Below are 15,223 nucleotides of genomic sequence, written 5' to 3' on the forward strand. Positions count from 1 at the left end.
AAAAAGTCTTTTCAGGAGGTCTTTAAATTATTCTAGGAACTCCATCACGCTGATGGCAGCAGTACGCAGACTTGCTGATGGTGGCCACCGCTCACTGTATCTCCGTGGTAATTAAACCGCTGTCCCAGATGTACACTCAAAAGACTATTGCGAGTGTAGGATTTCTATTAAGCAGGTGATTCCAATTCAACTAAAGAGCACTACAGAGCCGCCGCATGAGAACGGAGGAAATGAATCTGCGCTGTGTAAGCATGGGGGCATTTGCAGCCACTGAGGGGCTTTTAAATGACTCTTGAACAGAGTGAAGGAGCCCTGGGTTACACTTGTTGGAAATAAATCTCTTTCATCTGCAGGTACGCTGCGCAGGAGGTCACCGCCAGGTTCCAGCGGAGCGCCAGGAGAAGACGGAGAGAGCGAGCTCATTACCCGGGGAGAAATCGAACGGACCAGGAGCCAAAGAGCAAGTGTGAACCAGAGACGGGGGGGGCTTTCCCTGAATCAGAAAGAGATTCTAATATCCTCTCATGTGATGTGACAGGAAGAAGAGTGGGAGCACACAGAGATGCAGAGGAGTGATGCTGTTGCAAAAGCTTTTTATTGAAGAAGAGAAAACAACAGTGGACTACATGCCCCTTCCAATGATGAAGAACAGATGAGACGCTTCACTTTATCAACAGGGGGTCAAGCTCTCTCTCTCTCTCACAGCAGCGGTTCAGACCCTGCTGCTGGTCTTAAAGTCACCACACCTGATATAGACACCCACTGAACGGACCAACACACAAAAGGCAGCCTGTTTATTTACTTTGGCAAAAACACAAGTAAACAAGGCAACATCTGTGAGTGAGGCAGAGCGACATTTGAAACACACAACAGTTTAGTGATTCAGTGCTGCTCAGCCGAGGGCACTTTTACACACACAGAGACAGTAACACAACACAAATACACTTAACAAATACTTTAAAAAAAATCATTAGGTGGTCGAGGCGTGCGATGTGTCCGTTGACAAACAGGAGTGTGAGACAGCTGTAATGGCACAATGTAAAAACAGAAGCAGAGATTCACCTCTGTGCTCATGGGCCAGACCAGGGTACACTTTGTAAAATACATGCTAATAAGATAATATTTAAATACTGACAACAATCCTATTTAATACCTAAAACCAATAAAGACTTTCATCAGGATTAGTATTATGTCGATTCTGGTTTTGCGAGTTTGGTTTATGTCACGTGTTGTTAACTTGTGTTAAAGGTTTTATAGAAGTGGCTATTATCACTTAATAAAGGGATAAATAAATACTTAGATCAGTGAGTGTGAACCAAACATAAACATAAAACCAAAACACTGAGCTGAAAGACACTAAAGAGTGAAACTGCGAAAAATGGTGACAATTCTTTGAGGGATCATCACCAGGAGCAACACGTTTTACATTAAACCCAATTAGTCAATCTACTGTTAATATTATTTTATTTTAGCAAAGCTTTAAATTACCTCACATTTGTATATTGGTTAAATATTTAAAGTTTTTACACAGTTATGTTTGGTTTCATCAACTGCATTCAAGTCCCTTAAACACACTGTATCAGCAGTTGGCTTCTCTTCTCGCACCATGTGCTGTGAAGAAGTTAACTGCATGTTTCATTGATTTAATTAAAAAAGGTCTGATGTGAGAGCTCTCACTCTGCAAAGATATGAACTACATCTTTACATGGAGCTTCCTCAGACTGTCACAAATGAGGTTAAACAACTCTGGAAGGCATCAACAGTGTAAAAATAACAACTTTCATGCTACTAGAGAAAACTGAGGCGATGAGGACTGAACGAACTCTGCACCTGATACCTGAATAATAATTTCAAATCAGCACAACTATACTGTTTTTTAAAAATTCATCGACTGCGGTGATGAATGATTGTTTTCTCTGCCTCTTGAGTCACTTTGACATCTTCCTCTGGGTTTTCATCAGCGGATGTAAAACTCGTGTTGTGACCTTCAACACCGCTCGTCTAATTATCGCAGCAGGTCACATGGCCCCGCGGCGACCTTTACCACGCTGCCAGCATCACTAACTCAGTCGGATCCCCGGCTACATCTCTGAGCTGGAACCTAGCAACGTACAGTAAGTGACATAATGATATATGGGGTGTGTATTTTTCTTGTGTCCTCTGTTGCCTGGCAACCAGAGGTAATCAGAAGTGTCAAAAGGCCACAGTCAGCGTGGACATGATGCAGCTGGTGTGAGTGGAGGAGACAGAATAAGCAGAATAAAAGATTTGTTTGTAACTTGAGAAAGACTAATAAAATTATAAAAAATGCTCACGATGGATATAAATAGACCGACTAGCTTGAGTTCTGTGACACCTTTGAGACACTTAAACATGTTTTTAAGACGCACTGAAAAGTCTTTCTGCACGGAGATGATTTTCCTCAGCTGCGAGGGTCTTGTCTGTTGGTTTTTCTCTGTGACCGATGAACTGTCTGGCTAAATATGCGCGTCAGATATTGATGAAATAAATTCCTCAGGATATGGAGTTGAGGTTGCCTAACCTTCCACAGAAGCAGCCTTCCCTGGCTCCCTGCTCGAGGCGTGTGCGGCTGCTTCTGTCTGAGCTCGAGTGCGTCTGAGAACCAAATAAACAGAGTTCACACTCTGTGCCACCTTCTCACCTCCCGCTCAAACACAAGTTTTTACTGGATGTTAAGGAATGTTAAAAACTCAGTTGTTTCCTATAATTCTGCCATAGGCAATTTTGTTGTAATCATATTTAATGAATGAATGATCTTATTAGCACATACATTTACATTGTGTTACCCTGGTAAAATAGTGCCACACTCAAACTGATCGAACAAGTCTCCTGTGACCACTTTCAGATTATTATACATGAAGTAAATAAGAGTTCCATTTGTTCGTTTATCACTTTCCATCACATATCCAGATGGCACTAAACTGAATGTGACAGGAAGACAGAAAGAAGAAGTAGAGATAAGTCTCTGGAAATTATAATGTTCATAACCTATAAATACACATGCACAGGACATTTGTAATCAGGGGTTTTGAAATACTCTGGTTTGCATGATGTGGTTTGACTGTAAGCAACCAGTCCAGATAATGAACTGGCCGACCAGTATGAATAACATTGTCTGTGGTGTTTAAATGTACCCTGTGGATGATGAAGTTTGGCTTAAAATCACAGTTCACCAAATAAATGTGTGTTTATCCTCCGACAAAGATGCTGAATTGATTTATATTCAATTAAAAGATTTTGCATTCACAAAACTGTTTGAATAATGTAAAATGTGGAATGTTGAGATTTTTTTCGGGTGTGTAGTCATATCTACATCACTGACACTATTGTTGATCAGTGGAATGGTGTGAAAACAGTTGTTTAAAGTGTTGTGACATATTACCCACGTGTACTGTGATTCCTATCACCACGGATATTGGACCCTTGGATGATGTGCATGTGCAAAGGTGCTTGAGCCCTCCTACATAAATGCCACACCCCAAAACTAAAATTCATGTGATAGTAATTTTACATCTCTTTGCGTCTGTCTGTGATCGTTTTGTATTCATTTTGTGTGTCTTTGTTCCCTCACTGTCTCACACAGGAATGACACAATTCGAAAAGTGGTGATAATTCCACAGGGTACATTGAACTCACCATCTTTAAATGTCTCATTAATTCAAATCAAATCAAGCAGTCAAACTACTGGTCCATCACCTTGAGTGGAACAAACAATAACAAAAAAAAAAAAATCATATTTGGGAAAGGTCCCTTCTTCGCCCATCAACGTTACACAAACACTAGATATAAAAGACGCGTCACTGGAACAATCAATACTGACACACAGCACAGTGACGCACAAAGTCACACAGTACCAGCATAGTCTGGATTAAAGGATTACTATAAGGACACTTATGCTTGGATCTGTACAGGTAAAATATTTCCTTATTCATAAAAATTTCTTATAAAGTGTCAATGCAATTAACATTAAAAATTGCATAGCCATGTCATATTGGTTTTCCCTGCCAGACTGCTTGGAGTGCAGTCACTGATCTAATCCATGGCATGGTGAATGATCTATGGTCTATCTGCTCTAACAAGCCACGTTTCTATGAATGGAATGTCTTGATTGTACAGTTCAGGCCAACACAAACGTTAAATGCTGTTTATATCAAAGCAAAGTCTACTGGAAAAGTACAAAGACAATATTATGTTAAAAAAGGAGAATTGCATTTATCGACCTGGTATTGCAGTACCTCCAGGACCGGTGCACCAACACAGTGGATGGCAGTAACGCACCTTGACATTGGCTGCCACCCGCCCATAAACCGAACAAAGAAGAAGAACAGCCGCCGATTGCAGATTGCAGATTTTGTTGTGTGTCTGTTGTGTTTCCGACGATCCACACACTGAAGGAAATGTTTCACATAATTGCAAATAGAATAACAACACATGGTAGCTTGAATTCAATTCTTTGGTGTTCAGTTATGCAGAACTGTTTTATAATAATAAGCTTCACTGTGTAATTACATCCCTCTGTGTGTGCTGTCTGTGCATGTGCACTTTAATAAAGATGAAAGAACAAACTAAATGATTTACTGAACGCGCCGTGGCTTTTTCTGAACACACTCATACACACACCCACTCCACCTGCAGGGCACATGTGTCAGACATCCTGCATGTTCTCAGACTTTAGATCACGAGAACCAGTCAGTGTGTAAAATTTGGGTTGCATGCTTAAACGCATGGATGTGCACAGTGGCTGGAAGATACAGGCTGAAGATAATTATGATATGAGATAATAACACTGAGTGATGATGGTAATTGTAACTGATGGATTCAGAGTGATTCTAAGCAACAGTTTAACACTTTGGGAAAATACGATTATTTGCTCTCTTGTTGTGAGTCTGATGAGAAGATTAACACCACTTCTATCTTTTTTTTAGTACCTTAATGTTAGGACTGGGAATGGGGAAATTAGCTAGTACAGATCTGTCCAGAAACAACAAAATCTGGAAAATGAGCTCCTCCAATGCTGCCCATATTGTGGCTTTGTGGTGGTGGACGGTGGTGGGTTATGTGAAGGAATATTTCTTGGCCAGAAGCAGCAAATAACCCCCTTGAAAAACCACAAATGAGATACAAAATTATTGAGCTCTATGGATATAGTTCGGTGGGTGGAGGGAAGCATTTAAAGGAGCCTTCAAAGTAGGACAGCCCCTGAATTGAGACACAAGTACTGTCTCTTCTGCTGTGACTGCATTGAGTCTATAGATAATATATGCAGGTGAACATGTGATGGTATTTTTTGTTTCTGAAGGTGAATAAAGAACATATTCATATATATATAAATATATGGTGAATGCAAGCATCTGTGGCTGGGTATGCCTGCAAGAAAGGGAGGGAGTTAAGGAGGGAGAGAGAGAGAGAGAGAGAGAGTGAGCGAGCGTTGGGTTATCACAGTGGAGTTCAGAGGTCAGTGGTGGTCTTGGCGGTGAGGTCCTGGATGCGGCTGGAGTTACAGTTTTTGCAGAGGACGTGTCCGTCCAGAGGGTAGCAGCCCTGGTTGTCCCCCTCTGAGAGCAGAGAGCCACAGTCCTGCAGGACACAGATAGTCCGTAAGTCCACAAACACAAACAACCATTAGCCACGCTGGCCGATTCCACACGTTCACACAGTCGCTGAGCTCCTGCTCTGAATGAGACGTTTACAGCTCAACCTACAGGAGGCTCCCCAACTCAAAGACAGCATTTTGGTTTTCTATGAGCTGGTGAAGCTGTACCAGCAACAGCTGATTATTACTGCCTCACCATTTCTTGAAGTTGGATGTTGATCTTAAACCTATGTTTAAGTGTTTATACGTGGAACAAGTATTTGTGAAATTGTGTGAATATTACTAATATTTAGGCATACTAGCAGGGAGCTGGATGGAAGCTGGTCAGTCCACGATTTTGGTCCAGACTGAAACACCTAAACAACCATTCGATGGATTGCAATAGCATTCATGATCCTCAGAGGATTTACTCTAATGACTTGGGTGATTCCCTGCAACCTTCTGACAACAGAAGTAGCTTACTTTATTTTCTTCAAATTATTTCCATTTTTGTGACATTTCAAAAGTTTTCTTCAAATTCATTGGACAATTGTACGACAACACAACTAATATGATATTTCAGTTCTTTTCACCTTTTTTTTTTACACATTTACAAAAAAAAACAGTTTTACTCATTTTAGGGTATTGAGTGATGGAAGAAAAATTAATTGAAAATGTTTTTCGTATAAGGCTGAACCAAACAAAAGGTGCAAAAGAGAAAGCTTCTGTATAAACCTTGTTCCACTCTGCAATGGTCACGTGACAAAGCCTCAGTTCAGTCAAAATGTCACTTTATTAAATGAGAGTATGTCGATCTTATATCTGACTCTTGCCCTCAGAATCAACCTGTCAATTCTTGGTCTTGTTGTTTCACTCACATTAATATGATGAACAAATTGCTTTAACAATATTATCTCATTCCCTGTGACACTTTCAACCACTCTCTGTCTCTCTTTTTCTCTCACACTCATGCACGCACACACACACAAACACAGAATTACAACTCAATCTACTCATGTCTCCCTGGTGACACAATTCTTCTCTTGCTGAGCCCCTTCAGCTGAACTAATCTGCTTTGCTTTCATTTGACCTTTATGTCTGCCAAATGCTCTGTGTTCTCACACTGAAATAGTTCTTTGACAATGTGACACGTTACTTCTCTTTTAGCCGGGCACGTAATGTGCAGCTTATCAGCCGGCGAGCGACGGCTGACTGATTGGTTACTATGCAAGTCCATGAACTTTGCAGAGGAGAGATGAAAAGCTATTTTGAGGCAGGTAGGAGAGGAATGATTCAATCGTCTTGCTAAAAAGGTGACTCTGGGGATGGGTATGTACACCATGCCTTACACCTTCCTGCTATCATTACGGTCACTTATAGCTGTGGTACATGACGACCACTGCTAATTATAGGGTGCTCACATACCTGGTCAGATGAACACACAACACGTACCTCACAGCGGTAGCACTGCACGTGGAAGTCGCGGTCCAGGGCCACAATACGGACGGTCTCCTCCTGGCCCGGCGCTGGCATTATAGGCTCAGAGCACACACAGCAGCGTGGAGCGAATTTCCTGTGAGAATGAACAGAATATAATCAGAATATAATGTGACATTATGTCATCTTTCATTTGAGACAAATGCACTTTTTGAGTGGGGAACTCTCCTTATTCACTATTCGGCAGAGACAGGTTTTCAGTGACTGTATGCAACACAAGCACCATTATGATTTTAGATTAATTTGACTGTTGGTGCAACATTTCTATCGGAGCCTAAGCTTACAACAAGAAAACTAAGAATAAACTGATAATCCCAACAATTGAGAAGCTGGAATAAAAGATGTTTGACCTTTGCATTACACATTTTGCCATAAGCATTTCAACTGACTGTAATATTTCTTCGTGTTATATTATAGTGGTAGTAGGGGTCAGAAGGACAAGGTTATCCAGAAATTCAAATGAGCTAAATATGAAAAAATGACCGATTCATATGCAGACATTGGATTTGTATGAATCCTCAGATTTCTCTTCAACCCCTCAGGTTTGGGAATCACTGCACTGATGATCCATCCGTTTTTGTTTGATTTGTTCACACAAGAGCAAAAATAAGAAACCAAACCATTCAGCGAGGTCATCATGTTTAGGATGTATCAGATATCCCCCTCCAGGGTTCGCCTGCCAATCACATCCATTTATTTAAAATGGGGCAGGTCTGATTATTATGACTGACAGAGGAGAGCCTCAGCAACAGGGCTGTGACAGTATTAAATAACTTCAATGGTTTATGTTCTCAAAAATAAGAACAAACAAGTGGACTTACAATGTTTGTTGATACACAACCTCACACCTTTTGTCACTCGGATTGGTTGTGGTTCAATTCAATCATGACCAGAGGCATTTTGGAAAAGCAAAGGAATGAAGCTTGATGCTGAGCTTGCAGCATTTCTTTTAAGTTAAAAGCTGTTAATGCTAATGTTGGATATGTAGCAATAGCAAAAACTAACATATAGGCCTTTTAATTATTTAACAGCTCACTAGGACGAAACTAAAAGATAAATCTGCTCTTCTCTGAAATACTTCATTTAAATAGAATGTTTTGAGGAAATGTCTACAAATAGTGAGACTATAACAAATATTGTAACTGACTCTCACAGCAACATTTACAGAACAAGCCTTCAAACTGGTAACTTTGGAAATGCCTTTAACAGGAAGAGGTCGATCTAGTAATAGATTTAATGAGGATATGAGACGCACGCTAGGATCTCAGGTCCCGTCCACTGGCCGGACGCTGAGTAGCAAAAATACACTCTTCTACAAGCGCATTCAGTGCCTGACAATCCTAAACAGAAAAAGCTCCGGCGTGACTGTTCCTCGACACAGAGGGCTACGCTGCTGAGGTCACACTTGTCAGGTGGAATTAAACAACAGCCCAGCGCAGCCACTCCGTACAGCAAATGCTGTGCACTCACAGCAAGAGCCAGTTGTTTACTTCTGTTTCCCTTCTGGTCACTGAGTCAGGGAACATTTCTGGTAAGGTGGCGGTTGTGCAATCAGAGTGTGACACAATGGCAGGAATTTACTATTAAATTCATGCCCACTGCTGCATCTCATAAGGTCAGTGGGCTTGTGAAATGGTTTGCAGTATTTCAAGAAAAGGAAGCAAGAAGATCCGTATTAACACAACTTCCATATATATATATATATATATATCATTTTGTATGTCAATAAGGGATACTGAAGCAGCTTGGTTGTATGACCATCTTATAATGTTAGCTAACAGTAACACATCAGGGAGACACAAAGCAACCTTAGCATTTGTTTTTCACGTGTCTGGACAATGAGGACAGATGAAAGACACATGTATTCTCCATGGAGCAGAGGAGTCTGCAGAGTTCATCACTTTAGGTGATTTTGGACGCATGCTAGTTACTTGCCTAATTTGAAGTTTGAGAAGAGGATGTGTTTAGTTTAGTAAAACTGCAAACAACTAGCATCGGCGACAGGTATTTAATGGGTCTATAAAGCATGTTAACGTAGGATTACAGCTACCAACAGATTTTGGAGGCTGTGACTGTTAGCAGCACCTCAGATGTCCTGTGCTCAGTTGAAGCCTTCGCTTAGTGCCATCATTAAATAAATACAAAATCCAGGCATAGCAGCAGCCTGCTATTAACCAAACTGCAATATAAACAATCAACAAAATCGTTTTCCTCTTAAGTATTTGGAGGTTGTGAAACGGCAATCAAACCTTACTCCAGCCAAAAGTTCATCATATAGTAACTCTTTGGTTTGGTCTCCACCAACTCCTGGGGGAATTATCTGACCCAAAGCTAGTTGTTTAGTGCTGATATAGTTGGTAGATCAGAAACTTGATTTCACTGTAAACTGCTGAAGTTGTAGTGAAGCAGACAGATGCAGCCACATAACGTTTAAGGCTGTAAAAACAAATCAATCAATGAGATAAAAATAGGAACAACGGAGGCAGATGATAATTCTTGGGTTCATCAACACGTGACCCCTTTTCTTTTTATACACAGTTATTTGATTGGTTGTTAATAGAAAACAAATTGATTGGTGCAGCTTTAAATCGGATGAAATCTTGAATGCCATACTTGTGAAAGTCCTCGATGCAGTGGATGTGGTTGGAAGCGTCGACGGTGAACGGGATGCCGTCCAGGCTGCGGTGGCACACCACGCAGGTGAAGCAGTGAGGGTGGTAGGCTTTCCCTGTAGCCCGCAGGATGCGCTCCATGATGGGCTTACTGCAGATGTTGCAGGTCTCAAGGGTGTTCTGCAGAAACAAACACACACACACCCACATGTTTACACAACAAACCATGAATGGACTGATTCTCATGACTCATTTTCCATGGGCCTTTAAGTGCTTGTGCACTAATTTACACAGCATGAAAGCTTTGTTAAAATCTCCTGCGTTTCTTTGTGAATTTAAACTTCCCGTTTCCTGTGTTACACTCGTGGTGGCTCTCTTTCCACTGGAGCCTGTGCCACAAATAAATCCTTGCTCGCTACCTTTAGCTCGGCTGTCCTCAGATGCCTCTGAAGCTGAAGGAATCTGATTAGCACTCTCCTCGAAACACAAACACAGTCATTTATCAGTTGCCCTCAACCACACTCCATCCTCCCATATGCAAGAGTGTGAGCAGTAAATATTTCCACTTTGTGATGACTGCAGGTTTTCTGCAGCCAGGCGACTGGGCAAGTGGCCCACAAATGAGGGGGTTGGGGGGTTAGACGTGGCGGCCGCCCGCCTCTGACTTATCTGTGGCATCTCTCTTCTTAATATCTGCCGGGAGACGCCATTCGTTATTTCGATATTTTATAAGTAATGACCGCCTCTCTAAACAGCAATGCAATTACAGGGGGATGGATATATCATGTGAGTGTGATCAGTGTGCGGCCTGATGTGGCTGTGTGTGAGCTGATGGGCTTCGCTGTCCCTGCAGCTTGCTCAGGCATTTCCTGGATCTCTGTGTGTCTCTCTTCTCCCCCCTTCTTTCTGCGCTTGGCTGAGCTAAAGAGTTCACGGTTCAGCTGTTCCCATTGGCTCCCACTGTAGTAGTGAGCTGCCTCAGTGTTTCCAAACACAGCTCGGGGTGTGTAGCAACACTGTGCTGCGTCATCAGCTGCCTCCCAGACGTGCCGCCGGGTCCTGCCGTTTAAAATGACACTTTGGTGACCGCTCGGCTGAGATAAACTCTGAGCCATTCGCCGTCCGGCTGCGGAGGACGCGCAGTGACATTTGTAGTATATATGCTAATGAGCGGAGCGTCTTCCGAGGACGAGGTTCAGTGAAACTACAATGTGAAACAGTTTCTGACATGAGTCTGTGTGGTGCCATTCTGTGACTTTTGCTTCTCAGGCCTCCTCACAACACCATCATGTGCCACTGAAGATGAGAGCAGCTGATGTATGACTCCAGGCTGGAGTGAAGTGGTTTGAAAAATAGCCGTTTCTTCAAAGCACTCTTGGAGAGGCATTATTTCATGAAAAGCAATGTGCGCAGACAAGCTCTGGATCCTTATTTATTTATTTCCCCCTCCAAGACGGTAATAGAAATAAACATTATTCCCAGGGCAACATTTGTGTATAAACAATGTCCATATTGCAATCCTGCTGGATCCTGGAAGTGGAATAAAGCCTTTAATGAGCTCGCTGCACTGAACCCTTGAGGTTTGCCTCACACACGCACACAGAGGCAGAGCGAGGTAGAGGTAGAGCGAGGGAGAGAGAGAGAGAGAGAGGGAGAGAGAGAATATATTTGCAACCTGAGAATGTGAGTGAGATACCGAGGCCAAACAGCACTAAAGCATCCTCAACTCTTACTCATCTGTCTGGATTTCCACTTACTTATTCTCATCTGTCCTTCATGTGGGAATACCTTGCCCTTGTTTAGCTTAACTAGAGCATATGATTTCACAGCACACACTTCCTCCAGGCCATTGTAATGAGTACAGTACTCAAAAGACAAAATTTCTCTCTTTCTCCCTGATGGTAATATTCTATGACCTCAATTCATTCATTTTGCTCAGCCTCCATTGTTTTGCTTTTATTTAATTCACTCGTGACTCCTATTATTTGATGTTAGGTAACATTTACTAGCGCTGTTACAGAAACCTGGGTCTGATGTCAAAATAGAAGACGTGCAGAAATTTGGTCAGTGTCTGGGTGCAACCTCCACAGATGCTTGAGGAAATTCTGCATAAATCACTTCAAGCCCTTTGTCACACATCCAGGTCCTTTGCAGATGGCCACTAGAGGGCTGTATATGTCTGCAGATGTCCGGGTTTAGCTTTTCCCCTGACTAAATGTGATGTATTCAAGCATATGTATTCTTTTTTTTCCCCTCTCTCTCCCTCATACATTTCTCTAAGTGTTTGCCCAGAAGGCTAAACAAATGTCTAGGCAGATGAGGTAAAGTGAATTTAGGTCAGACAGCCTCTTGCTGAACTGAGGGGTGAGTGGAGTGCTCTAAAGTCAATTGTGGCCCCCTTTTCTCATCTTGAGCTGTTTCTTTTGCCACAAAGTGCTCCCACGCTCTCACACCAAACAGACCCCAGCCAAGGCTCCCCACTATTTAGCAACAGGCCCCCAAACAACATTTGACACAGCTGTCTGTTAGAATGAGGATTGTGATGGCAAACAAAGCATTGAAGAGGGAGTTAAGAGGTCCCATGTGCTTTGCTCCGAACGTGAGACACAGGCCTGACGGACTGAGAAAGAAACACAGATGGTTAAATAACACACACACATACAAATCCAAGTAATTTTGTGTTACTCAAAATAAGCTCAAAATCTGTTACTTGATTGTATCAAATGATGAATGAATCTGATTGTAGACACGTTATCATAAATAAGTTATTTTGAACAAATAACAAATACTTAAAATAAGTAAAAATTTGAGCCGAAACATATATTATTTTACCAAATTATCTGATTATCTCAGTTAATCGATTAGTTGTTATTTGGTCTATAAAACTGAAGACAATTGTGTGTAACACCCAATTTAATTTCCAAAAGCCCATAGTCAGACAAGTTTCTTTAATATCTTTGGGTCAACTAATAATCTAAAAGTCAAATGTTCAGTTTATAATGCAACACAGAATAAAACTACAAATCCTCACGCATGGAGGCTGGAACCATCGCATGTTTTGGATTTTTGTTTGTGTACTTATGTAAATAATAGTCAATTAACCAAAATAGACAAGCTTATTTCTCATTTTCATTGTAAATCAAAATATAACAAATAATTGAGTTTACACTATGTCATTTTTTCAGCAATGCTGGAACAAATCTGATGTAACAGCGAACAGCTGGAAATCCGCTGTGGCATATTGCTAACTTGAAGCTGTTCTTCTCCGACCACATCAACACAAATTTTTATACCTATCTGTTCTTTTTTTTTCACGTGGCCGAGTCGGGCTGACAGGAGGCAGGCTGGAGTTCAGTGAGACTGCACGCGATTTATGACCTGGCATGCTGAACTCAGAGTGGGCCAAATTTACAGATGATCTGATTCAGTGTGTTTGCGAGTCTGTGTGTGTGTGTGTGTGTGTGTGTGTGTGTGTGCGTGCGCCTGCACCTTCAAAGAATGTGCTCGTTGGTGCCAGGCCATGCTGTGTGAATTAACTACACCCTACTGAGGGTGGTTCTGCGTTTTCTAACAAGGGCTTGTTCGAAAGACAAATCTGCTGCAGCGTTTGGTTTCCTCCGCAGTGAATAAGAGATTCTGACTCGGTCGTGAACTATGAGTCAAATCACTGACCCTCCTACGTCCCAAGGGAAGGTGTCTGTTGACTTAATGAACCTCGACAAGGAGCCTTTCTCCCTTTTTATTGCTTAGTATGGGTCAATCAAGCAGGACAAAGAAAATCTTTTTTATCTACAATTATATAATTATGCACTCAGGTGGTATTTCAACAGAAAGTGCTACAACGTAAAAGAAGGGGAGAGATGAGCGGGAAAGGGGAGAGATTAGTGGCAAAGGAGAGAGATGTGGAAACTATGACGCATAATGAGAGATACTATAGAGAAAGTGTGAGAAAGTTACAAACTGCACGGCTCAACAAAACTGACGTCACGATACCATGAAAGTCTTATCAAACTGTAAAGGAGCAGCTTCACACTTTGAATATAAATAACGGAGTTGACATATAATAAACATAACCTTACTAACGGTAATAGGTAGTAGTCTAACACATGCTTTCTGATATGACAGCAGGTCTCGGTTTATTGAGTGTGGATGAGCCATCAATTACATTTAAGTCCTGCAGTGCAGCTGCAGCTTTATATCTAGCAGACATATATGAGGGTGGTATCAATCTCCGCCTTTTCAACTCTCAGCAAGAAAGAGAGGAAGCACATTTTATAAAAACGTCAAATTAATATAAGTGGATAAATACTCTTCTGACACCTCTGACAATATAAAAACATCAAAAATAATTATTTGTTTCACTTCTTGTTTTGCTGGATGGGGGGTTGCCCTTTTTAAAAGATATTCAAATTATTTTGTTCTTAACACACTCCATCTTTTATTGTGCAACTCCCGTGACACTCGCCTGCTTCTCACCATGTTAGATCCATCAAGTTACTTAACCTTCATTACGATGCCTTCAGCTCACAGGAGATGCTTTACCATTTATTTAAAGAATCCTGTCATTAAATATACCAACTCCACGTAGTATCTGAATTATTCCACAGCAGACTATAAACGTAAAGGTCAACACTGGATGGAAAAGCTCCCAACAGTCTGCAGTTTATATGCTGTTGTCTAAAGTGTGTTCACGAGAAAGACACAGTTTCCTTACTCACAGCTGACTTGGCTGCAGCTTCTCTTCATGCATATTTAAAAAAAGCAGATATGGAAAAACAGTCACCATGACAGTGTTTTCAGACCCTAACCCTAACTTAAGTCAGTCGTAGATCAGATAGTGGCAAACAGAAAATGCCAGAGATTTGTTTTGGTGGTGGTGGTGGTGGTGGGGGGGGGGGGGCCTTGAAGCTCTTCTAAGTCTCCACACATTTGTGGAGAGCCGTAGGAGCGTCACCGTTCCCTGATCTGTGGTCCGCTCAGGTCGCCAAGGCGGAGAGGTCAGTGTGTGACTGTGTGTGAGGATAACTTGAGTTTCCCTTCTGCTGGTTGGGTTCAGTGATCATGATCATCTCGCAAATCACATTCCTGCGAAGGTTAAAAAGTGAACAGCCCCCCCCCCCCCCCCCCCCCCCCCACCTCTCACCAGAGGCCTCTGACACCATCCCATCCCTGGCCCTTGACATTCAACTTAAATGTAATTTTATATCAGCGATTGCTTTCCAGTGCCAGGTACTCGCTCCATCTGTCTGTGCAGTTTCTCAGCATCAGCCCCCAGTGTGAGCATATGAAGATATATTAACAGGACCTGACTCCCTTACAAAATCCTGTCACTTATAAGCATGTTATGTAAATCACCCACTCGTATCTCCTCTGCTGCCTGGATGCAGATGACTGAGGTGTGTGTGTGTGTGTGTTTTGGTTTTGTTTACGTGTGGGTGTGAGTGAGCCCGTCAGGCAGTGGAAAGTGATTCTCCTAATGGTTTGCTGACTCCCAGGATCAGTGACCTTGAAAGTATCAGCC

The 15,223-nt window shown here is 41.9% G+C and overlaps 1 protein-coding gene across 3 annotated transcripts in view; it reads right to left on the bottom strand.

Moving 5' to 3' along the window:
- Positions 1-576: 576 nt before the first annotated feature.
- The window catches only part of lpp (LIM domain containing preferred translocation partner in lipoma), a 150,372-nt gene continuing 135,725 nt past the window's right edge, over positions 577-15,223 (bottom strand). For all 3 annotated transcript variants that reach the window (XM_061077968.1, XM_061077969.1, XM_061077967.1), the window contains 3 exons: positions 9,704-9,882; positions 7,046-7,166; positions 577-5,598 (listed from right to left, as the gene is read on the bottom strand). In XM_061077968.1, the coding sequence (XP_060933951.1) occupies positions 5,470-5,598; positions 7,046-7,166; positions 9,704-9,882 (429 nt within the window). In that variant the 3' untranslated portion in view covers positions 577-5,469. The remainder of the gene's footprint in view (positions 5,599-7,045; positions 7,167-9,703; positions 9,883-15,223) is intronic.

Source organism: Limanda limanda, chromosome 9 (assembly GCF_963576545.1).
Source record: "Limanda limanda chromosome 9, fLimLim1.1, whole genome shotgun sequence".
NCBI lineage: Eukaryota > Metazoa > Chordata > Actinopteri > Pleuronectiformes > Pleuronectidae > Limanda > Limanda limanda.